Source organism: Salarias fasciatus, chromosome 15, assembly GCF_902148845.1.
Source record: "Salarias fasciatus chromosome 15, fSalaFa1.1, whole genome shotgun sequence".
Lineage (NCBI taxonomy): Eukaryota > Metazoa > Chordata > Actinopteri > Blenniiformes > Blenniidae > Salarias > Salarias fasciatus.
The window spans coordinates 15,897,706-15,921,631 of record NC_043759.1 but is presented as its reverse complement, the minus strand read 5'-3'; the positions used below and the strand labels follow the sequence as shown (position 1 = coordinate 15,921,631).

At 42.2% G+C, this 23,926-nt stretch overlaps 1 protein-coding gene across 2 annotated transcripts in view; it reads right to left on the bottom strand.

The window, feature by feature from the left end:
* LOC115401394 (glutamate receptor ionotropic, kainate 2-like) overlaps positions 1–23,926 on the bottom strand; it is a 65,218-nt gene that overhangs the window by 26,295 nt on the left and 14,997 nt on the right. Inside the window, exons 2-6 of one of the 2 annotated variants that reach the window (XM_030109545.1) lie at positions 15,733–15,900; positions 14,092–14,355; positions 11,405–11,586; positions 7,904–7,957; positions 6,310–6,483 (exon numbers count right to left, since the gene is read on the bottom strand). In XM_030109545.1, coding sequence (XP_029965405.1) covers positions 6,310–6,483; positions 7,904–7,957; positions 11,405–11,586; positions 14,092–14,355; positions 15,733–15,900 — 842 coding nt within the window. The remainder of the gene's footprint in view (positions 1–6,309; positions 6,484–7,903; positions 7,958–11,404; positions 11,587–14,091; positions 14,356–15,732; positions 15,901–23,926) is intronic. The other variant, XM_030109546.1, reaches the window with a different exon arrangement.

Here is a 23,926-nt window from a genome sequence, read left to right as displayed (position 1 = left end):
AGGGATGATGCTCATATCTTTTATACACTGTACACCGCTGCTCGAATGATTGCTTATTCTCACCGAAGGCATATTTTCATGTGAGAGATTACATGTGCTGCATGTATGTTCATATGCTGCGCAGTATATCTGTGTGTGTGTGTCTGTACGTGTGTGTGTGTGTGTGTGTAGGTAGGAGTGCGAGTCTCTCGGAGGATGATAGCGTGCCAAGAGATCCCAAGGCCAGCCAATATCCCTGAGCCCGAGTGTGACCATGACACATAGCTCCCACCGCCTGCACCGGGGCCTCCGGGGCCTGATTGTGCGATAGCGATCTGATGATAGTTGCAGTCCCTGATTGCAACGGCTTTTATTGTCCTATATAACATCAGCTGGCGCCTGCTTGTATTACTGTCGAGGAACGTCTCGTGTGCATGGGCATGTGCGCTGTACAGTATATCGTTAGGGAGTGCTTTTGAACTGCGCCTTGCCATTTTAACCTATTTGTATTGTAGCGAATGCTCTTTTTTTTTCCCCTGTTGCAGTTTAGTTTATTAACATAAAAAAAAAAAAACAACAACTCTGCAGCTAAATGTGCTGGATGGCGTAAAATCAAAGGAAAATAATGATAATAAATCCCCCATTTAAATTCCTCCCCTCCCTCTGCCTGTTCTCACACAAAAGGCTTCTATGGACCAAGGGAGCACTGGTGCTAATAATGTTGATGCTGCGCCAGGCCCAGCTGGTGGTGCCCGGCACAGGGCATCGAGTGTCTGCTCTCCACAGTTGCTGTCTTTAAAACGCTCTCGCCGTTGCCAACTGGGATCAGAGGGAGGGGGACCGCATTGCTGTAATGGACACAACCAACCTGTGAACCTGTGGAGCTTCAACCAGCCCACATCAGATACACGACTGGAGCGCCGCGCTGCTTTGCAATGACAACAGATCAGAAGTGGACTCTGGAAGGATATTTGTTTGAAAAATAAATAGAACGTGTAAGGCCATTGTTCATTTGCAATGACGAAACCAGCATTCCTTCAGATTGAAGCTCTTCATACATTAAGATTAGAGGCAACATTTGCATCTACCCTTTTATGATTATTCGCAACATTTGAGTGCTCCTCCATTTAGAGCCTGATGTGAGCAGATTTCACTTCCCCCACATGCATTTCTGCAGATTATGAAGCCTTTCATTGGTCACGGCTCTTTAAAATGATGGCATCACATAAATGTGCTCCCTCTGTTTCTGGCTCTGGAGAAGAACATCTATGTTTCTCCAGGTGTCGATTACTTAACACACTATCAGGCACTATTTTAAGTACTTGGACATTTCACATTTTCATCCAAAGGAGTTGTTTAAGGATATTTTAAGACATTTTATGACTCAAAAATTCAACAAGCGGTAACATTTTGAAGCTTTTCAAATTCTCGAACGCCCTAACAATCCATCGAAATGATCAAATAATATTTCCCATTGTAATCTTTCACTTTTCAATGTGAAGAGAACCATGAGAAATGTGGGCTTTACCAAATACTGTCACTTGTCTGATAATGGGTGTAGAATGGAAACCAGGTATTATACCGAATGAGATATTATGAATAGGTTTACAGAACCGATATTACAGAATAGGTTTCTGTATTTAAGTATCTATAAAACACATTTTGAAATACTAGGGAATTTTCAATCCTAGAGAGGTATTGCATAGTTTAAGACTTATTTGACTTTCAACACTTAACACAATACAAAAACTGTTAAACTGTCCAAAATCACACAAACATTTCACAGTTTTTGAGTAAAAAGTATAATTTCTGTTAAAGATTACACATGTACTACTGGATCCTGCTATATTGTTTACTACATTCTTGTACACGCACCAAGGAAAACGCGTAAATTAATCCCTCATGAAAGGAAATCTCTGACAAAGAACGGCCAATAATAGAATGGGAATCTAAGAGATTACCTGCATCACGCCGATATATAAGACATACATCAAAACACCTGCTGCATAACAAGAAATAATGAAAAACCTGCGAATTGCTGGTATGTTTTGGAATGTAGGGGAGGATCTGGATTTAGTTTGAGCAAATAAAGAAACCCCCTATGTGCTGAATTTATTTCCAGTAAAGTTTATTGAGGAGTGAATCACATCAGGCAGAACTACGGGACGCGTTCTCGACTCAATATCATGCCGACAAGGGAGGAGGAAATCTGGACGAGCAGCCACTCCGAGGACCCTGGTATGGTTTAGATGTATGAACGAGGCGCGCCGGGAGAGGGATTCATGCGTCAGTATTTTTCTTCCCATTGTCAGATTCCAGGCAGCAATATAACGAGCCCACTGGTGGGGCCAGACGCGAGCCAAGTCCTCCACCGTCAGAAGAGCCAACAAAGCGAACCGAACCGAAGCGGGCGCCTCTCAGCGCTCCGCGCAGTCCGCCGCAAACATACAGCCCGTCCGTAAACATCGCATGGTAAACACCTTGTAGCTGGAGCGTTGCGGCTGCCAGGCAGGCTCCATCGTCCCGCGCTCACCGAGAGGGTTTCTCCCTCTCGACTCCCAGCAGCGACTGTTAATGCAGCTACGTTTCCGCCTCCCCCCACAACCCACCTCCCCTCGCCCAGCGTCTCTTCCTCTCTCCGTATGCTACATCTTCCATCCTCTGCTCCCATTATCCCTAATTTCAGAGCAAATGATGTAGACGCTGCAAAAATTATTCTAAAAGGCACAAAATGTTCAAAAAAAAAAAAAAAAAAAATCCCCCTAAAGCCTGTCAATGCAATTTCTGTCTCTGTTGACTTGGTGGATGCCAGTGGTAACAACATGTGCTTTGCAATAATGCACTTCCCTGAGTCCAGGACAAATGTATCGACTGCTGGGGAAAACAAGCGCATCTTGACCGGCAAGGCTCGTTTGAAAAAGAGGAGAGGAGAAGGGAAGGGAAGGGCAGCTGGGGAAGGAGAAATCTCTGCAACATGCTGTTTTAATACAAATCGAAGAACGAAATCTTGCGTCCTTTTTCACATTATGTAAAACGCCCGCCCGCTCCAGATTTTGTTTTCAGAATAACATCCACAGGCCACTTTCACAAAAGCAATTTTGTCGACGCACATATTGCAAATGGTGTCAGCATCGCGTCCCACAAAACAAACGTCACTCAGGAATTGCGATTACCCCTGTGAGTGCTCCGGCGCTGTCACACGCACAGACATGGGCTGCAGACACCGAGCGTGCGCTGTTCGGTGATATTTGCCCAAAATTACAAGGAGGAAAGTATCTCATGGTGCAAATCACAGCTTGCGTGTTGAGATTTTTGGACCGAGTATGTTTTTTTTTCTTCCTATGAATCCCCACACAACCTTTTACAGCAGACATTAGCAAACACATTCTAACGGTTTATGTCATGAAAAGCAACAATACTTATGTGCATCCTAGCAAACTGAGATGCTGCGTGTTACGAAGAGTCATCACTGTTCCTCCTGGAGCTTCGCAGAGCATGCTGTGTGTATTTGTTGCATTTACGTGTTTTCTCATTGTGTCCCAAGAGGAGTCAAGGCACATTCCCACAGTGTCACGGTTATTATCCAAACAACTGCGCTCTATTAATAAGAGAGTCATTATAATGAGGCATTAAAGAAAGATTTCCACTTGTCTTGATGATACTAGAGAGCAGCCAGCTCTCTGTGGTGGTAATTGTAGTTCAGTGAAATGTAGAATTTAATGAAATGATGCATAAGTAAAGAAAGAAAAAAAAAAAAAACATCTCGGTCTCACCCAGATGTACAACTGGGAAATATTTTTTTCCACCTCGCTTAAATGAAAGTGCACATTTAGATCATTGGATGGGGATTTAAAATAATTTACTACAAAACATTATGAATAAATATCTCATTAATGGCAGGCAATGGTTATAAAACAATGAGGGGAAAAAAAACATAATCAGATTAGAGCAGAAATGTCCAATTTGTTAGTGAGTCAGCTGGTGCACAGGTTGTAGGTCTCTAATTGCTATAAATTATTCTCATTGTGGAGAGTTAAAGCAACTTAAGCTTGATGTTACTCAGGGGACAGAGTCAACGAAAGCAGATGAAACATGTACACAAGCCAGTGAATTGGACTAATTAGCATCCCCAGTGCTTATTATGTGTCCCTCCATGTTGAAAACATGCCTGATAGGCAGCGCGAGGAAGCGGGAGCTCGGTGCGTTTGCGGCTTTGCCTGGTCCGAGGAGGAACTTCTCATTATTTATCCTTCTTTGAGACGAACGCTGCGATTGCACCGCCCTGCATTAATTCACCCCTCGCTGGCGCTCGCCCTGTAACATCCTCACATCCACTCTTTCTTCTCATTCTTCTCATCTATCTCCTCATCAAACCACCTCCTGCACCAAGGCACCTTAGCCCCCCCCCCCCCCCCCCCCCCCGCCTTCCCCCTTCTTCTCGTCTCAGTCAATCAATCCTTCATAAAATCACAAGGTGACACGACTGCCGTTGTCCCGGCAACCACCGCCACACAACTGTTGCCTGGCCACTGTGCACAAACAGGCTGGGAGCCCAGCACGGCTTCTCAGAACGAGAACAAGGTATGAGAAGTACGGAATAAAAGGCATCGGGGAGGGGATCGGGGGTGGAAGGTCACACGCTGGCCGCCGCGGACCTCCGCGGCTTTAATTTAATGATACACTTCAAGGTGGTTCCTCTGCCCAAAGCTCAGGAGCATAAATGTCAGGTAAATTCACAGAATAATGTGAGACATCTGTGTCACAGGATGAACAAATATTACTTCAACCCATACATTTATTATAAAGGCATGCAATATATATATATATATATATATATATATATATATATATATATATATATATATATATATATATATATATATATATATATATATAAAAATATATACATATATATATATATATATGTATATATATATATATATTTTTTTTTTTTCAAATCAGCTGCAGAGCTCTTTCACCTTTATGACACCATAAAAAAGACAATGTTCTTATATTCACATGGCAGCCTCTCCGCTCTCTCATAAGGAAGAGTCCCATGCTGAAGCATGCTGTAAAATAATATGCACCAGAGCCTAGTATGTATAAATAGACCACTCTAATGAAGCTTGCCTTTGGACATATTATTAATCATTTAACAGGGATTCTAGTGCAGTGAGAGATGTCAATATGTTATATACAGTTTGACAAAATGATTCATGCAAAACAAATGAATCAATCCTGAACTCTCTGCTATAATCAATTAATTTTCATTGAAAAGGAAAATATTAGGCGATTTAACCTCTATGTGCAATGCATTAATCGTTTTGCATACATAACTACATTGCTCATGTTTCTATATTGCATTTCCACACAGGAAGAGAATTCAAATTCTGATGCTTGAGGGAAATAATTAGAATAATAAGATGGCGTTTCTGTTTTGCAGAAGTGTGTTCTTTCTTTCTTTCCTTCTTTCTTTCTTTCTTTCTTTCTTTCAACATTACATACATTCTGGAACAAATATATAATATTCACAAAATCGGTAGATTCTAATGACTGTTTTCTTGTCTGATGTAACCATGAATTAAGTCCACAGTTGAAATATGGAGTCGCCCTCCACTGTGTATAACTCAAAGGCTTGTCTTTAAGTCTTTGATGAAAAGACACTTCTTTCCCCACACTGATTTATGATGCCTGATCTTAAATCTGCCAGAGAAAGAAAAAAAAAGAAAGCCTGGCCACAGGAAGCGAAAAAGAATGTTTTTCTGTGAAGAAGGTGCTAAGAGGTAGGCAGCGTAAATCGGCTGTTTACAACAACAGATCCAGAAAGGGACCTTGAATGTCCGTGACGAGCTCCATTCGCTTTTTCACTTTCAAATCACCTTATCCCAGGCTTTTTTGGATGCCATCCTAAAAAACCAAGGCCATAATTTCCATCCAATTTGCTCCCTCTCTCTGCATGAGCACTGACAGATTGTCATATTTTGGCCACGCTCCCAGAGGAGAGTTGTGAGAGGCAGGAGGGCAGATAAACGGCTATTACCATTCACACCGCCTCATTACTGAGCATTTAGACCCAGGAGCACCCACTCAAAAGCCCCATGCGGAGGGCAGTCATGCTGCTCCCGCGTCCACCCCGGGAGCCCTGCGCTGTTGAGCACGTGATTGACAACTGACAGCCGCACAGTTTTTCCTATGATTATGATGAGAACTACGAAAAAAAATATTATTTTTCCTCATCGGTTACAGTTTCATTAAGATAATCCAATCAAACATTTTGCATGCACTCATATCCAAGCATGATAACAGCAGTATAGGAAGGCGTGAGCCTACTGTCATGAATCCGTCCAGCAGGCCCGAGTCCGGCTTGGGCGGGGCTTGTAGCCGCTCCATTGACCACTTCTCGATGATCGACGACACCTGAGAGTTTTCCGTGTTGAGGATGCGAAAGCCGGTCATGTTGACGCCACTGTAGCGGTACGGCTCCATGTCGAGGGCGAAAAGGTCCTAGAAGCGTAAAGATGAAAGTGTCAGTGCGTTTGATCAGCCAGGAGAATTCGGCTGCGGTGCAGCTCTCATCGTGGTAATTAAGAGCGGTCATCTGAGCGGCAGCCTCAGCCAAAGATGTGGAATCTGAGAGGTGCAGTTGAGGATATTTCAGGGCTGATTTCATCTCGTACCGATGCGCTGGGCTTGATTAAAGCAAGACTCTCAAGGTTATAGACGTGCTCTTGGTGTACTGCCATCTATCATGTGGAAGCGAAAGGACGACCCGACTGTCCTGCGTACAGCACGTCTGGCATCTCACCAGGCAGATGTCTCTGGGACGCAGCAACGCAGCTGACAGAGGAGCAGCAGGCGACGGATGCAGAATGGCCAATGTTTGCCGTCCTATTCGGGAAAAACACTGCGAGTAACTTGGTGCCGAGCTCTGGCCTGCATGGTAGCCTCGATTCTGCCAAACACTGGCTGATGTTAAAGCGGGCGTGTTTCCATCCTGACAAGGAGCAGCATGCCTTTAAAAACAGGCCTGCAATCACTGTTCTCTCTCCTCACCCGATGAGACACCGGCTGTCATTCATTCCCCTTTAATCTCGCCCGGTTCTTACACTGAGCACACTTCATATTGTGAGCACCGGTAAATGTCTTTTTTTGGTTACATTTCTTTTTTTTTTCTTTCAGCCGTTCCAGTTGTGCTCCAAACAGCACAGAGCAATATTTGTTTTTTTTTTTCTTTTTTCGCTATAATGGAGCAAATGGGTGACAGTCTCATCTGCTCAAGGCTATTATCTGAGCTCTCAGTCTTCTGTTCTCCCGGTTCAGAGAAGATGTGCTGCCTTTCATCTGGAGCGTAGCCTGCAATCTTTGTAGAGGCCAGATCAAAGAACTTTGGAGAACTTCAATCGCTGCCGGAGTCAGAATAAAATATCCAACTGCTTTTGTTTTCTACAGTGAGGCTTACGGTCAGGCAGGTGAAGGAAAAAGGTTAGCACTGAATTTTAAAAACATACTGAAGTTAAACTTTGACAAGAGAGTATATTATAACCACAAGCGTATGATAACTTATCTGACAATGAGTCAGCGTTTCAGAGCTATCTGTTTCTATCAGCACAAAGCCAGATTATAGCTCAAAATGATTCACATAAAGTGAAAATAATGGGATGTTTTTCTTTGACTGTCTCCCAGAGGAGTCGCATTTAATTTTATTCTCAGAGAAGAGAAAGTGCTATCAGACACTCAGACAGATGGATGAATTTTGCCTTGCAACAAGCAAGGACAGACGAGCGTCTGCACTATAATAAGCCCAGGAAGAGAAGGCTGTCCAAGCCACACATTATCAAGTGGACAGTGCGGTGAAGAAAATGCAGTAAATAACACAGTCAATCATTGTGTGCTGTCAACATCAAAAAAGTTCCAGGGTACTCACCAGGGTAGTAAAAATATAATGGTAGTATTCAGTCATCATCCCCATGGCCAGAGCCTATAGGGAGAAATGAATAGGTCAAATACTTCATGAACGTATCCATCCTTTTGTTCATTACAATCATCTGTTCAGATAATATTGAACCAATCAAATCTTGGTAAAAAGACACCTGAGAACAACAAAGAAGAATAGAGCAGGATCTACAACAGAGGGCTGCTGATTGATTAATACATTTTGGCTGTTAAGCCCTAACTAATCCATCCCACTATAGTACAATAATTACTGATAAAAATGTTAGGAAGGCTCAGAAAACACTTCTTCCTCACCTGTCTTTAATAATAAAGGCTTTAATGTAGACACCACTCACACAAAGTGTGTTGTTTGCACTGATATGATGCTGTTTATTTCACAGCACCCGCACCGCCTGAATTAGCAACAAACATCCAGATCAAATGTGTGAAGACACGATTAAAGCCATTAACAGAAAAATGTGGCAGTTCTTTATTTTTGTTCATCTAAAGTACGGACACGGCGTTTTCAGACATGGAATCCACAAAGGGAGACAACATGAAGTGCAACTGAACAACAGTGAATTAACACAAGCTGACTAACTAAACACTAACCAGTACAGCAGTGACTGGGATTCTGTTGGTAGAGTGGATTGTCTGTAAATCCCAGGGTTGACGGTTTGATGCCCATTTTGCCCTGTGCATGTTTTCAAGTGTCTTTATTCTGAACGAAGCTCTCACAATGGAGGCTGAGCGCCTCGTCTGGCAGCTAACACCCTTCTCTGTATTTATGTGACTATAACACACACACACACATACACACCGTGATGGCGCACTTTTATGTATCGAGAGACAAAGACAAAGACAAAGAGATCATTTTGATATCATGACTGCGGCAGATAAGAGTTCCATAATTCCTTTGAGCTGCGGCGGTGTGCTCGGTCTGAACGCCGGAGCATCACATTGCAGAGCCGGCCTGTGATGAAGGTGTCTCTGAAGGAAGGGAAACGCACACCGATGATGTTCTCAGCTGTCTGAACAGTCCTCTCAAGCAGCGCGACAGTTTCCATTTCAGACAGTAATGGACTTTGTCAGCACGGGACACAGCGGTGGGGATGCATGCAGGGGGAGGCTTCATTTCCAGTATGTTTCTGTGCTTTCTTTACAGCTCTTCGGTAATTATCTTCAAACAAGTCTACCTCGAGGAGCCTAAATCTAAATTTTGTGGAAATTCTTGATTGAATTTTTCTGTGTAAGACGGTTTACTCTTCACCTCTTTAATTCTGCGGACGCTGAGTGACAGATAGTTGTCAGCGCACCGGCCTGCCAGCTGTTTGACCTCTCCCTCCGCATGCTGACGCGTCGCTGCTGCTGATAAGGCCAGCCGCAGTCGTGTCATCAGCAAACTTGATGATGTGGAAGGAGCTGGACTGGGCAGCGCAGCCGTGTGTCAGCAGAGCGGAGAGCAGAGGAGCGAGCGGCGCTCGGCTTTGCAGTGCTCGCCGCGACAGTCGCTGGTGCCAGTTCAAATAGATTTGGGGACTGAGCGGCGAGGAAGTGCAGAATCTAGTTACAGAGGAACCTATTAAGGCCTCGTTCAGCCTGTTTAGTGGTCATCTTGTGTGGGATAATTGTTTCTGAAATTGAATATAAGTACACAAAAAACAGTCTTATGTCTTTTTAATGTCGGTAAGGGAGAGGTGGAGGACAGGACAGCCCGGTTTGTGTGGTAAGCAAACTGGACGCCGTCCAGCGAGCTGCGGAGCGTAGCCTTGATATTTGACACAACTGCTTCTCTCAAAACACTTCATGATGATCGATGCGACTGCATTGGAACGATTGTCATTTAGGCAGGTCAATGCTTGTTGAAATGATGAATGAAACAGCCATCGTGGAAGGACATACACACAAGCTAGGAGGGTTTTTTCTCTCTTTACCCTTTCCACACACAGTGTTATATTAATGGTGCAGGTAGCAGCTGTTATGTTGATGCCTGTAACCGTTCAAACAAATACCAACGCTTTTTTGTTATTCGGAGCATTAGTAATGATGGGATATCATGTCACTGGAATTAATATGTATTGTTATTAGTTTAGCTGTAGATGCATAAACCTGCAGAGCTTTAGTCTCTCACCATCCTGCTAAATATGCAGACTGTAAGCTTTGGATTAACCTTTTTCCTTCACAGTATCTGCTGTTTTTGTTTCCCTGGATAAATGTTACGCCACCTTTTTACTGTAAGAACAATGAAGGTATATTATTAGTAAAAAGGTTTGAGCACCTGTGAATTTTTAGTTTTATACTGCGATTTGTTTGCATATTAGTAAATTTGAGGTCCCATACTCTATGAATTGTGTACCTACGTATATGTTTTTTTCTCTCTCAACAAATACTACATTGCAATAATGTTACCTGCTAAAAGGCAGGTCTAGATGAACGTGTCAATTCAAGTTACTCTTTGAAGTAACTACATCCTTTTGTTGTCAGTAAATTGCAAAGTTACTTCACTACTTTTTTTAATGAAGTGGAAATAAAGGCTACCTTCCACATCACAGGGGATCAGACAATACCATTAGTATCAAATATAAATCGGAATTCGTATATTATTTATGCGAGACTTTATTCATGTTTGTCACCGCCACCACAGCCTTTTTCCTTCTGCGTCTTATAACTCTATGTGGGATCAAGCGCACCACAATAAATAACAAGCTAATGATTCACAATAATATATAATTCTTCTGGTTGTTTCCCATAGACACACAGCTGCAAAAAGAATTCAAGCAGAGCAAGAAGCCTGCGAGAAGACTTCAATTTAATAAGAACCCCTACAGTTCTCATAAATAATGTTCCTCTGTTAAATGAATTTAACATGCCTGTGAGCAGAATCAAACTTTCTAATTAAAAAAAACTTTATTGTGCAGTGGAGGGCATCCATTATGACAGGTCACTAGTAGAGATCTAATATGCAAGAAAGAGATTAAAGATGCACAGAGCAGAAAGTAGGTATTTAAATGGTTTGCATCAGAGCTTAACCAGAGGACTAATGAAGATAACTCATATGAGCTTATCATTTTATTGCATCTGGATAATTGATAAATACTAAAATCAATGCTGCTTATGTAGGACTGCTATAAAAATGACCACTCCTGCTTTGGACTTTTTCACAGAGTCGGCTGTCTTCTGTACCGTTTGCTCTGCTAAATGATCTCTTTTGCCGAGTCAGAGCGCCCGACCGCCGCCTTTGAAGTGAAAATAACACATTTTATTGCCGGAGACTTATAGCTGGTAGTTTTACAGGATAGGGTCACAAGATTTCATGACCCTTTTACAGAAATCAGAAGAGGAATTCATCCTATTTAAAGTTCCTGAACGGTGGAAAGAGTTTTGAAATCTCAAATATGAAACATATTATGCTTTTTATTATATGAATAGCTTTAGGACTTCATGAAATCTACATGGATTCCTTATGTATTTGAATCATTATCGCAGCTCATACCTGTTTGAGTATCCAGGCAGCCATCTCATGGCCGCAGTCGAAGATGACGTGGAACTCCTTTGCCTTCTTCATCTCTTTCAGGAGTGGCTTGGCATCCTTGGTCTCTGTGGGCAGCTGTCGGATCTTCAAACGAATGTTGTATCGTGACGGCGCCTTGATCAGCTCTTGCAGCCGAATGAGACCTGCAGACAAAAAGGGAAACGTATAGCGTAAAAGAGAGGGAATTTCTACAGATGCCGCAAAATACCGTGCTTGATCTACCGCCATTTTGAAGCAGCTCCGACTCTAAAGAGGCCATGCAAACAAACTAGAATCAGATTTTCTCTGCAGAAAAAAAAAAAAAAAGAGGCTCATATGCATGCCTTCCTAATCCACACTCTATTGATCCTCCTACTCGTACTTGGCAAACAAACAGACTGACACAGACCTATCAGAAGAATGCTAGACAGAGCCAGCGCATTGCACTATTTTACAGCAAAAGCACAAAACAGAATGAATCTCTATCTGCACCCTCCCACAGAAACTTCCAATTCGACAGACTCTTTCTAAATGTTGATTTGCTTCTGTCTTCCCTGATATCATACAGCAGCATGGAATAGGTTCAATTTCACCCTGATGGAAAATCGCGGTCAGTCTCAGCTCTTCTACCTCTCCTGCACGCGCACTTCAGATGTGCTCTGATGAGAGCGGCTCTGTTTGGCCAGCTTGTACTTGCCCCTGGGGAGCCCGATGCCGCCGTCACATATTGAGCTACAATCTTCACCTTTCATTTCTCGACCACACGCTCAGGTAGAAAGCTCTCCGGGAGATACTGTGATGAGATTACAATGAGTTTCTCCCTGAGTAAAGAACTTCAGAGTCCAGGGATGAAAGAGGCTGGATTGATGGGAGAGATGATTACTTGTCATGGGTATAAAAATGGATGGAACAGCGAGGATAGTTTGAGAGGGAACTGGAGAGAGATAGGATTTTTTTTTTTCTTTCTTCATGGAACCACTTTAAGATAGCTCAGCCTATTTTTTATTTTGAAATGAAGTGCTGTGTGAGCAGTTTAATGGTCTTACTGTGAGTGGGGCCGGGTCTCCCTGAGGCCTATAGAAAAATTGGTGTGAAATAGGAACATGCAGGTCTTGTTGTGAAAAGTACCATTGTACATTGGAATAGTGAACCTCCTAGAGCTTTCCTCAGGTAATCCCAATAGATCCCCACTCCGGGGCATGTCTGCATTTCCCTGTTTTTGTTCATTCTGACACTTTGGGAGGTGTTAAGCCAGAAAAAAAAAAAATCTGTCAAGGGAGCTCAACGTTTGGGAAACACTGTCAGTGTAGATGTTTGTGGGCTATGGCTAATGCCTTCAGACTTTCCCCCTGGATCTTCTAACGGCTGTGTGTGAATATTTTATCCCCTCCGATAGTTTTTCCTGCCAGCCGTCAGATAGGCTCCAATCAGCAGCGCGGGGCCCTGGAGCATGAAGCTGTGTGATTACAGCCTCAGACTGGATAGAAGCGGAGGGAGGGGGGGGGGGGGGGGGAGCAACATGGCTATGCAGCTGTCACACTTTTCAGGGCGTCAGGTGTGGTGGAGCCAGAAAAGCTCCATAGACGAGGCCCGGGCCGCTTTTATCTGACAAAGAGAGAGCGAGGCAAAGGGTCACCTTTCGGCATCTCCCAGGGACAGTTTGCAGGAGGACGGGGGTGTTAATGTACCAAGCTCAAAGGCAGGGAGCGAAGACAGGTCAAGGAGATGAGTCGGAATAATCTGGCAAGTGGGATGAGCCACGGGGATGCCGGCCGAGGTTAACGTATGGGTGCTAGACCGCTGGAGGATCGGCTGCTTACCAAAATGAAAGTTACGGATATGGAAGCAAGGACCTTGAAAGAAGGCAAACCACAGTAAAAGCAGTAGTTTTTTGATTCAGAAGGCACGATTTCAGTTGTCAACTAGAAGATAATATGAATTTGTTCCAAACGGGGAGTGAATTCATTAAACTGCCTCTCCAAATTGTAAATCTCTCAGTTCCTGCATAATTTACTTGGGTTTAGTTGTCAACCACATCTTGCAAAATAACTCATGAATTGTGAATAAGCATTTTCAGTATTGTTAACTTCTCTGGAGTGATTCCACTCTGCAGCAAAAGTATCTCAAAGCACTCCAGCTAAAACACAACGCGCCTTTTAAAACGCATATTACGAGCCACTCCGCAAAGTCACGGGATAGCCAGAATGGCTGGCAGACACATTTGATAGCCACCCTCAGAGATCAAGTGTCTCTGCATGTTATTAATGGCTGTTGTCAGCCCCCACGTACTACAATCCCGCATAGCATTAATCCGAAGAGACGTTGGGTCATTCTGGGTAATGTGGTTCTCTCTCTCTCTCTCTCTCTTTTTTTTTTTCCCCCCCCATGCTGCTGCTCACTCTCCTGGAAGACTGACACGGGCAGCACCTGGAGGACCGAGGCAGAACAGTAAGCTATTGATTTCTGAATTAACTTGACAGGTTACAAAGCACTCACTGAACTCTGAGCTGCAGCGCTGCTTTTTTTGTAGTTCAAATACCTTTTTTTTTTTTTTTTTTCCTTTTTCTGGACACTTAAAATAAGAAAAAAAAAAGTTTTGGAAATTGCGACAGCCATCACCGTACAATGCGATCGCTCCGGGGAAAGATGAAGACAGACACCAACTGTACCTGTACCTGTGCTGTCGTCATAGACCACAGTGACTGTTCTCCACTTGAAGAAGTGCACCAGGTCAAGGATAGCTCTACTGAGGGAGGAGAAGTCAGGGTACAGGCTGACATAGTACGAGTCCCTGTTGTCCGACACTTGGTGCTTCCACTTGGTCTGGATGTGGGGCACTCCCAGGGCGTTGCAGATGGACTGGACCGCATTTGCCGACGAGCTGTGCGAGGGGCCAAAAATGGCCGCCACTCCGAGGGAGAGCTGGTCACATGCTGCGGAGGGAGAAAGAGAAGGGCATAGATCAGTACGACGTTCGTGGCTGGCCTTTCGAATCTCACTGTGTTCAAGAATTTCTTTATTAATTCATTGCTGAAATGTGTGACAAAACCTACTCGGCCCTAATAAATCATTAATAATGTCTACAATTTTCCTGTTATTCATAATTTATGGCACAATGGAAAGCTGTCAATGCATGTTCTCGTTTGTCCAGGTAGGAGACGCCTGACTGCAACTGGATCAGGTGAACGATATTTAGCCAATTTTTCAAATCTTTACTCTTGTTTTCTTTACTTTACATGCATTTGCATGATGGAATGTTGGAATGGAATTTGGAGTCACGTTTCTTCATGTAGACCCCTTATATATGTGAAATCCACATGTCTGCACTTCATTTCAAGATTCAACCGAATATCAGAGGTGGAAAAGTGCTGGAAATAAATTAGACACATACAGAGAAATACAGAAAAATTAAAAATAAAAAAAGCAAGTGAAATGTAGTGAATGAAGGAAGAAGATATTTTGATGTCAAATGCAGACTCTGGCATGGTCTCTAAATGTTCAGTCAGTCAGTAGCCCCTTTGAATAAATAAAGTCTTTAATGATGTTACTAAAGGAAATATTAATTAATGGTTACAGGGTGTGAATCACAGGAAAGCTCTCTGAATTTATTCATGGATACAACAGTGTTTATTATTCTGCAACTCCATATAATAATAATAAAGAGTGGTTAATTATCCGTATCGTGAGCAGGAAACTAAGACCTTTGCTGCAGTTTTGCATAATTTAGCTTCTATAAAAGAGAATGTCTCGTCTTTAGGGTTCACAAGTGGAATATATCAGGAGGGTTTCTAATTTTTGGCTTGAGTTTGGAATGAGAATTTATTTGGAGGATTATCTCTCTCTCACACACACATAAAGAAAAAAAAAGGTAATATGAATTACAACCTGAATGGGACTCATCTGGGTGCTTTAAGAAAGCTACTTTTTCATTTTGAGATGACCCCTGCACCCCCCTAGGTTAAAAAAACAAAAACCTGACTAAAAGCATGAATTTAAAGTGTGTGTGAAATACCTCAGGGAGAGAGACTGAATCGATTTGAAAGCACTTTTAGCCAGAAATCCTTCACTCAGATGGTTTTTGAGAGGGCATTATGATAAACACGTTTTAAGTAAAGGGTAAAATCAATACTTTTAATGAAGCAAGAATTTTAGGTGTATGTTATATGATAACTAAAGCGGTGCTGTATAAATATGCTGCTTAGGATTATAAAAGTGCGTGCATGACATGAAAGTGTGAGTCTAGAGTCAAGTGTGTGAGAGCCGGCAGCTCTGCATCGGGGACGTTTTCCTTCACACGCCACAGGACTCACCTTTCCGTGACGCCTCGAAGCTGTCAAAGATGTTTATTCTCTGGATGTCATAGGTCAGGGTGGTGTTGGGGAGCAAGGTTCGGTTCCTGTTGATTGTGTTCAAGGCAAATTTAAAGGCGAGTTCCTCTGCTCCGGAGGGGCCACTCTCAATGGACTCGAATATTCCTCCTGATAAGTTCAAACAAACAAACAAACAAACAAACAAAAAACATTCAGAAGGAGAACAAACACAACAGACCTAAAAGTGGTTTCAGCCTCCTGTAATTGCCGATTCCTCAGCACAGGTGACATTCAAGTAAATGATTGAAATGATGGAGGCAATTACAGCTGGAGCAGGGCTATCATTTTAATACCTCAGTGTTTGTGCTGATATTATCGAAGCCATCGTGCTTCCAGCTTCACCCAACCTCAGTTTCGCACCGACACAAAACAGATTTACGGTGCAGATTAGAAGGGGGCTGATTTGCATTCTGTGGCCGTCCCTGCTGTAATTACAGGCAATTAACTGCATTAGAGGTTGAGTTCAGGGGTGGGTGCCCTTCTTTAACTCCGTCTCTCAAGCTTGACAGGAAAGTTCACTGTTCTTTTTTGTCCCATTGATTTCAGTTATTCTCAAACTAGAAGCGGGCAGGAAAAAAAAGAAAAGCCCGACAAGAGTACAGAGAGCAGAGAAATTAAGAGAAAAAAGGTGGAGATTTAGCCTGGAGAGCAGGAGCCCCAGCAGAATTCCCAAACACACTCTGAGCAGGAGTAAAGAGAAGGGAGAATAATGGAGAAAAGGGTCAATGAAATGATGCGTTAAGGCGCCATTAGGATATTTTAATCACGCTTACTGCAAACAAATCAACCCAGCATCGCATTTTATTGTTGATCTCGCAGATGTTTAATCGGAGAGCGTCCTGATGGGAGAACCACGCAGCGCATTCCTCAGAAATCTTGTTATCTTTCAGACATATATGAGATTTACCCCGCACAATGCTCATTAACTGACATGCTAGAAGCCTCCACACATAAAACAAACAACGCGAGACGCCGTAATTACAACTGCGAAAGTAAGTTGTCAACTGAAAACTACTCCCCTCAGAGTTGTCAGTTATTTTGAGTTACACACAAAGACGACTGCGAGAGCTCCAGATGGTCCGCCGAAGTGGTTCAAAGCCCAAAGCATTAGCAAGCAACGTTTCAACCAACCGACTGCATCATTTCACTGATTTTTTTTTTAATCCAAGATATTGTCATTAAAATCATTCTGCCTATTAAACATACATGTTCTGTGACATCAGGTTAACTTGCAGCATCGATCACTTTGGTGAGATTATTTCTGGAATTCAGAGTTAAATTTATGTGTTTTTGGAACAGAAAGTTTACAGAGAACCACAGTGGCTTTTGTTTCCCCCCCAGAGATTCAAACTAGAGACTTTTCAGACTTTTCTGATCTCTTGGCCAACAATGGACAGCACAGATTTTTCTGAAGGCCACAAAAATGAAATTCTCACCACAGGATTGTGATGCTATACATTGGAATTTTGGCTGCTAAGTGAGAAGTAAAAGAGGTTATTAAATGGTGAGAAATATTGTTTGAAAGTGGAGAAATAATCAATTTCCTGCTCTGTGAAACCAATAATATATATTCATTTATGAAATTTGACTTGCAGGCTGTCAGCTGTCCACGTCTGCTGGAAGAAAATCACAGCCTCAGTTCAATGTGTGCTATGTGTAGATTGGTAATAAAAAACAGCATGAACACAACAGCCCTGTCAAATAATGTCCAAGAAGTATTTTATTGTCATAAAAATGTTTTAAAGTGTTTCAGATGTGCAACACTTTTTCACACCACCAGGTCTGCAAATCTACAAAGTTTTGTTGTTTTGTTGTTTTCATTGGAGGCAGAATTAGTGAAATGCCCTCAGACGTTCAGCCGACATTTAAAGTACTTCAAAAAGAAAAATACTCAAATGATCATTGTTTGGCACATGTCAAGCCGCAGTTGGAGCATTTTTCATCATTCCCAGAGGTTTATGCCAGTATTTCAGCATACAAATTGTTACCATTTTTCATTGAAAGTCTGTAAAAGGTCAGAATATGAGAAGCATTAAAGCTTTAAAACTGGGATAGAAGAAAATCTAACAACTAAAAAAAATAACATTTTTTGGAAAAGAAAAGCACAATACGTCCCTATGGCAACTCCACCTTTGAAAATGGACCAAATCCCAAGAAAACTTGACTGAAATCAAACTTAAAAGAGAATGTATGAGGGCGAAAAGATGAAAGAGGGCTGTGAGAGCAGCTCAGAGAATCACTCTCGGAGATGAGAGCAGAGTTCAGGAGTCCATCCACGGCTCCTGTCCTCTCCGAGGACGGAGAGTCGGTTTGACAAAATCCGAGCCGAAGAAGTTTAAAGCCTGTTTATTGATTCAATTACAGAGAGCCGGGGTAAAAAGTGAAACTCAAAGAAGAAAAAGGGAAAGATAACAGCGCATTTTTTGGAGATAGTGGAAGAAAAGAGACAGAGCTGTACAATAACAGACATAACTGCTATAAATAGCGTCTGGCCGTGGCGGCGAGCGATGGAGAACGAGTGCAAGGGGAGGCAAAGAAGATGTCATTAACCCAGGGGACTGAGCTTTATCACTGTCACCAGGGCGCAGCCATATATTTGAGGTTTAAGGTTTATTTTATGATATCCTCTTTTATAAAAATAATAGTCCAACAAAGTCCAGAGTGGAAGCAATGTTGCAGTGTATGGGCCAACCAATAAAACACGCAATCCCACTAAAGCGCAGACAGATTTTAACTTCACTTTGCCACTGAGTGAGCTATAATAATGAGTTTTCCCTCCTCCACGCAGCAAAGATGATGCTATTCATGGCATTTCATTTTATTGAAATGTCATATTAATCTGGCAAAGAATGCATATTCAAAATTCATCATTACAGATGATAGAAATCATGTCAGCCTCACCTAATAGATGATTATTGCACTATTGCCCCGGGGGAGCAGACTGAGCTGCCCAAACGGGTCTGAAAATGAGCAGAATGCTCACGTTTCTTTGGCACACTGTCAGGATCGGATCTCCCGCTTTAATAAAGCACATATTAATCATGCAGAAAATCTGCAAAGGACAACAAAAAATACAGAGTATGAGGACTTTACAGGTTGATGGTGATTCTCCAATGTTTAAACTTTAAAGGGCCTCTCACTGACAGACATGCACATTTGAAGTCAACTTAAGGGTGTGGCTGATGAGGGATATCAATTACTCCTCATAAGTATTAAAGAAATATACTCCATTTCCATATAATGAAATCTGTTGAAACTGTTGAAACAGACTGAATCTCAGTTATTTGAGCATCTAAAATGTTGAATTTCTTATTGACTTTTTTTTATTTTTTTTTTATTTTTTTTATTTATTTGAGTAACATGATCAAATAAAAACAAATCAAAATCACATCAACAAACAAAAATACAATGGTGGTACTCAAAGGGAGCAGGTGGAAGTTCAAAGAACTTATAACAGTCCCACCCCCCCGTCCTGCACAATCAACAATCCAAAGTAGAAGAAAACAAAACAATTTGCACAAATAGCGTGCTCATTCAATTTAAGGATAGCAACAAAAAAACTGCAAACAATTTGCACAGCAGTGTACTCATTAAGTAAGTCTTTCTCAGGTGTTAGCCATTTCATTCTTCTGCATATTTCCGCATAAAATAATTTTTATATGTCTTTTTAAATTGCTCCAGTTCCTTGCAGGTTTTAATATCATTTTCTAAATTATTCCATCGGTCCACACCACACCTGGTTATACACATGCTTTTTTGAATTGTTCTAAAGTAAGGTTTTTTTAAGTCCATTTGTCCTCTCAAGTTATACGTCCCTTCTCTTGTACAGAACATTTTCTGGATATGTTCTGGGAGTATATTTACTTTAACTTTAAAGATGAATAAGTTAGTCTTAAACTCTATTAGGTCCCTGAATTTCAAGATTTTTGACTGGAGAAACAAGGCATTGGTATGATCACGATAACCAGCTAAATGAAGGATCCTAATTGCTCTTTTTTGCAGTTTATACAAGACATCTGTGTTGCTTTTATATGTATTTCCCCAAACTTCAGCACAATATGTTAAGTGGGGTAGGATGAGAGCACAATATATGGTGAACAGGGATTTCTTGTCAAGGATATACTTGGATTTATTCATCAGGGCCACGATTTTTGCCACTTTAGTCTTGATTTTTGAGATGTGTTGTTTCCAACAGATTTTATGGTCAAGGGTTACACCGAGAAATGTGTACTCATAGACTCTCTCAATGGAAACATTGTCAATTTGAATTTGGATTTGTGGATTTATGTTACGATTTCCAAAGAACATAATTTTTGTCTTTAATATATTTAAGGACAGTTTGTTTAAGGCAAACCAGTTTTTCAGCTTACCCATTTCAATTGTGATCTCTTCCATCAATGTTTTCAGGTTCTCCCCTGAGCACAATATTGTTGTATCATCAGCAAATAGAACAAGTTTTAGTTTTTCAGAAACAGAATACAGATCATTAATGTACAATAGAAACAATTTTGGTCCCAGCACAGATCCCTGTGGAACGCCACACACTATGTTTTCACACATTGACCTGTGCTGTCCCATCTGGACATACTGTTTTCTATTTGACAAATAGGATTTTATCCAATTAAAAGCGATACCTCTAATCCCATATTTTTGTATCTTACTCAGAAGTATGTCATGATCCACAGTGTCGAACGCTTTCTTCAGGTCTATAAAGATTCCAACAGGAATGTGTTTCTTGTCAATACTGTCGGTGATTTCCTTTATAAGTTCCATTAGGGCAAGTACCGGTGACCTATTTTTTCGAAACCTGTGTTGACTATCATTTAGTATATTATGTGCATCAATAAATTGACCAATAAACTTTACTTCAATGGATCAATGATTTTGCTGGTCGAAGTTAAAAATCGACATATTGCTGCATTTGCGAGTCTGATGTTCACTGTCCGTACAGCATGAGCAGATGTAGAGTCACATATTGTAAGCTTTCCATTTTTTCATATTTAAAAGTGTTGTTCAGATGGACCGATGCACTGACTTGGATGCAAACTCACTTTTTTAAAGTGGTTTATTTTATAGTAATTACATTACCTAATGCTTGTTTGGAACACAGGAAGCTACTAAATAGGCTCAAAAAGCTTTTTTCAGATGCATAAAGTTATCTGAATACCTAATACACATTTTAAAGAATTTAGTTCCTCGGTTTTACTCCCTGATAAATCTTAAGGCCTCCCAATATGCAGTTCATGCACACTGGAGAATACTTGGTCTGAAACTAGGTTTCAGCTCACTTTAAAGTCTAATATCACCTCATTTGTCACTTTTTGATCCAACCTCCTCTCTCTTGCTTTTCTGGTCCGTCCGATTGCAAGTGTGTGAGTTACTGCGGAAATAATCAGACTGTGTGTGTGTGTGTGTGCGTGTGTGTGCGTGTGCGTGTGAATTATGGAGTCCCCATCATTGGGACTAGTGTGAATTATAGTGCAAATGAAAGCTCAGAGTGAGTTATGAGCTGGATAATCACCCTGACGAGAAAACAGGCGCACTGATCCGAGTGTCTCGGAGTGAAAGAGGAGTAAAGAAAAAAAAAAAAAAAAACAGCACTGAAAGTCGAGATGACTTCCTCTTGCATGTTTGTATCCCTTTGAATGTTTCCCAGCAGTTAATGAAGTGTCTTTTGGATGGCGCATCATGCGATAACTGGCTTAACTTACAGCACAAGTGAAGTTAATTTCAAATTAATTTCTGCAAACAAAAAAATCATTCATCTCTGAAGGACATGCTTGGAAGACAAGAGGGATGGATTCTCCTTGAAATGTGTGCTAAGTGAAACACAACAATGAGCCATTGCATTATGATATTAAGGTTTGTGTTTTGTGCTACCAAACCGGTTCTGACCCATCAGGATGTGAACTCCACTTCTCTGTCCCGGCAGATTTCCGGAACTCGGTTGTCGAAAAAGTGTTCTTATTAATGAGGCATATTTCTGATCCGTGTTTATTCTCATGCTCACAGGTGGCTGATCATCTATATATATAAAGAAAACAACGTCTTACAAAAATATGAATGAAAACACAATTATATCTCAAGGATGCTCTTGTACTATGGGAGATGCGAGTAAGATATGTTGCCATGGCAACACGTGCTTCTATGTTATGGCTGAAAGGCATCGGCTGTTTTGGAATCGCGGCAGCTGATTGGTGAACGAGGGGCGTTGTGATAGCGTGGACGGCCTGTCTCTGTGACTAATGACCAGCGGTGCAGCTGCGGGATGGCGGTGGGCTCCAAGGTGGCTGCCATGGAAACCAGCGAGCAACTCTGTCGCCGAGGCGAGCGGGCCCAGGTATGCACAAGTGGTCGTGCAGTTCGGCTCGGAGGACTTCACCCATCAAACCCCAACCCCCCCTGGCCTGTTTCTGTCTCCCTCTGTCTTTCAACCGGTGAGAATGTGTGCTGGGAGCCAATAGGCAGGAGGCAAAAGTGATGGAAATGCTCCATAAATATCCCCGAAACTCCCAGCGGAAGCGCTCCCTGACATGTTTGGCGGTGAATGGGACATGATGCATGAAGGCCTGCAGAGAGCCGCTGCCCCTGGTCATTAATCTGAAGCTCCCCTTGGTGGATCGGTGGACTGACCTTCCCGCGCTGCACAAGGGCCGGCTCTCTTTCTACCTGAAGCTCCCCAGGAATCTGACCCGGGCGTGGGATACTGTAACTGTGCAGGACCACGCCACATGCACACTGAACAAACGTCCATAAACTCTCAAAACCACTGCATAGTTTGTTGTTGACGTAATTTGTTTTCAGGTTTTGAGAGACACAGGCCGTTTTATACCATCTGCAAAAAAGCAGCACTATTTTCACTGGGAAAGGCTCAAACTGGGAAGATGAGGATGCTTGCTCTTGTCTTGATACTTAGACTTTACGATGAAAAACCTCTCCAGAAACAGATCTCGTAATTAATGAACACATAATGAGCTGCTCCCAAATAACTCAGAACCAAGGACTTGATAATGATTAGTTAAAAGTGAGCAGACTAGGAGAACTCTATCAATAGATCATCAGGTAATGAGAAGTTCATAAATAACCGTGAAAGAGATCATCAATCACTTTCTTCATCAGTCATTCCTGATTAAGTCTGAACCAGCTGCTAAGTGGCACAAAGTAACCACTCATTTACCCCAGGAGTTTACATTTAGACAAACTCGAAACGCACAAAATAGCAGCTAATTATTCGATCATTAGTGATCAGTGGGTCCTCAGTAGTTCATTATCTGGCTCAGTGTTAATCATGAATGACTCATGAAGAAAGGAATAATTACTTAGCACTGCTGATTTTTATGAGCTAATCCTGACGTGACGAACTGAAATCAAACTATTCCGAATTAAAAGAAAACAGCTGTTAGGATAATGAAAAAAAAAAAAAAAAAAACGTTAAAAAGTAGCCCGTGCGAACATCAGTTTAGCTCCTGTTATCCAAGTTGTTTGACGTTTTCTTCAGAACAGAATCGCGCCTGTCACCCTAAAGCCTCTTGACGCTGGGCCGGACTGTCACCTGCCACCGCTGGACGCTAAGCCTCCGGCTGACTCACGCGGCTCAACATACAAGCGCGAACGCGCGCGATCACGCACTCGGAAAGATTGAGACTGAATAAACCTGTCGTGCTCAGAAACAACTGAGTCCAGGGAAAAACAGTGAGTGATGTGAGAATTTAAAGCTCATGCCTGCAGACATCCACGGATACCTAAGTCCACTCGCTCGCCAAGTAATAATTAGCTTGTCCACTGTAGAAAGATCAATCTCATCAATCTCCTGTAATGAGCGCGCACACAGTCTTCAATTAGGAATGTGTGCATGGCCCTCGTCCCTGACCCGACTGCGAGTGGGAAACCAGTGATCATGTAACATGTATTAATTCACAGCGCCGGCAACAGATGTGCTAATTTGCGAGACTCTCTCTATTCATAATAATGTGCCAGCTCCCGCCTCAAAATACGCACTAATTTGCAAGGGCTTATTGTGAATGTGCTAAACTACCGGCTGACATTTTGTGTGCTAATTTGTCAAGCGGGGACCCCTTTTGGTACTAATTGTGCCAAACTGTGAGCACACTTCCACGGGCCTTGAATTGCTGCA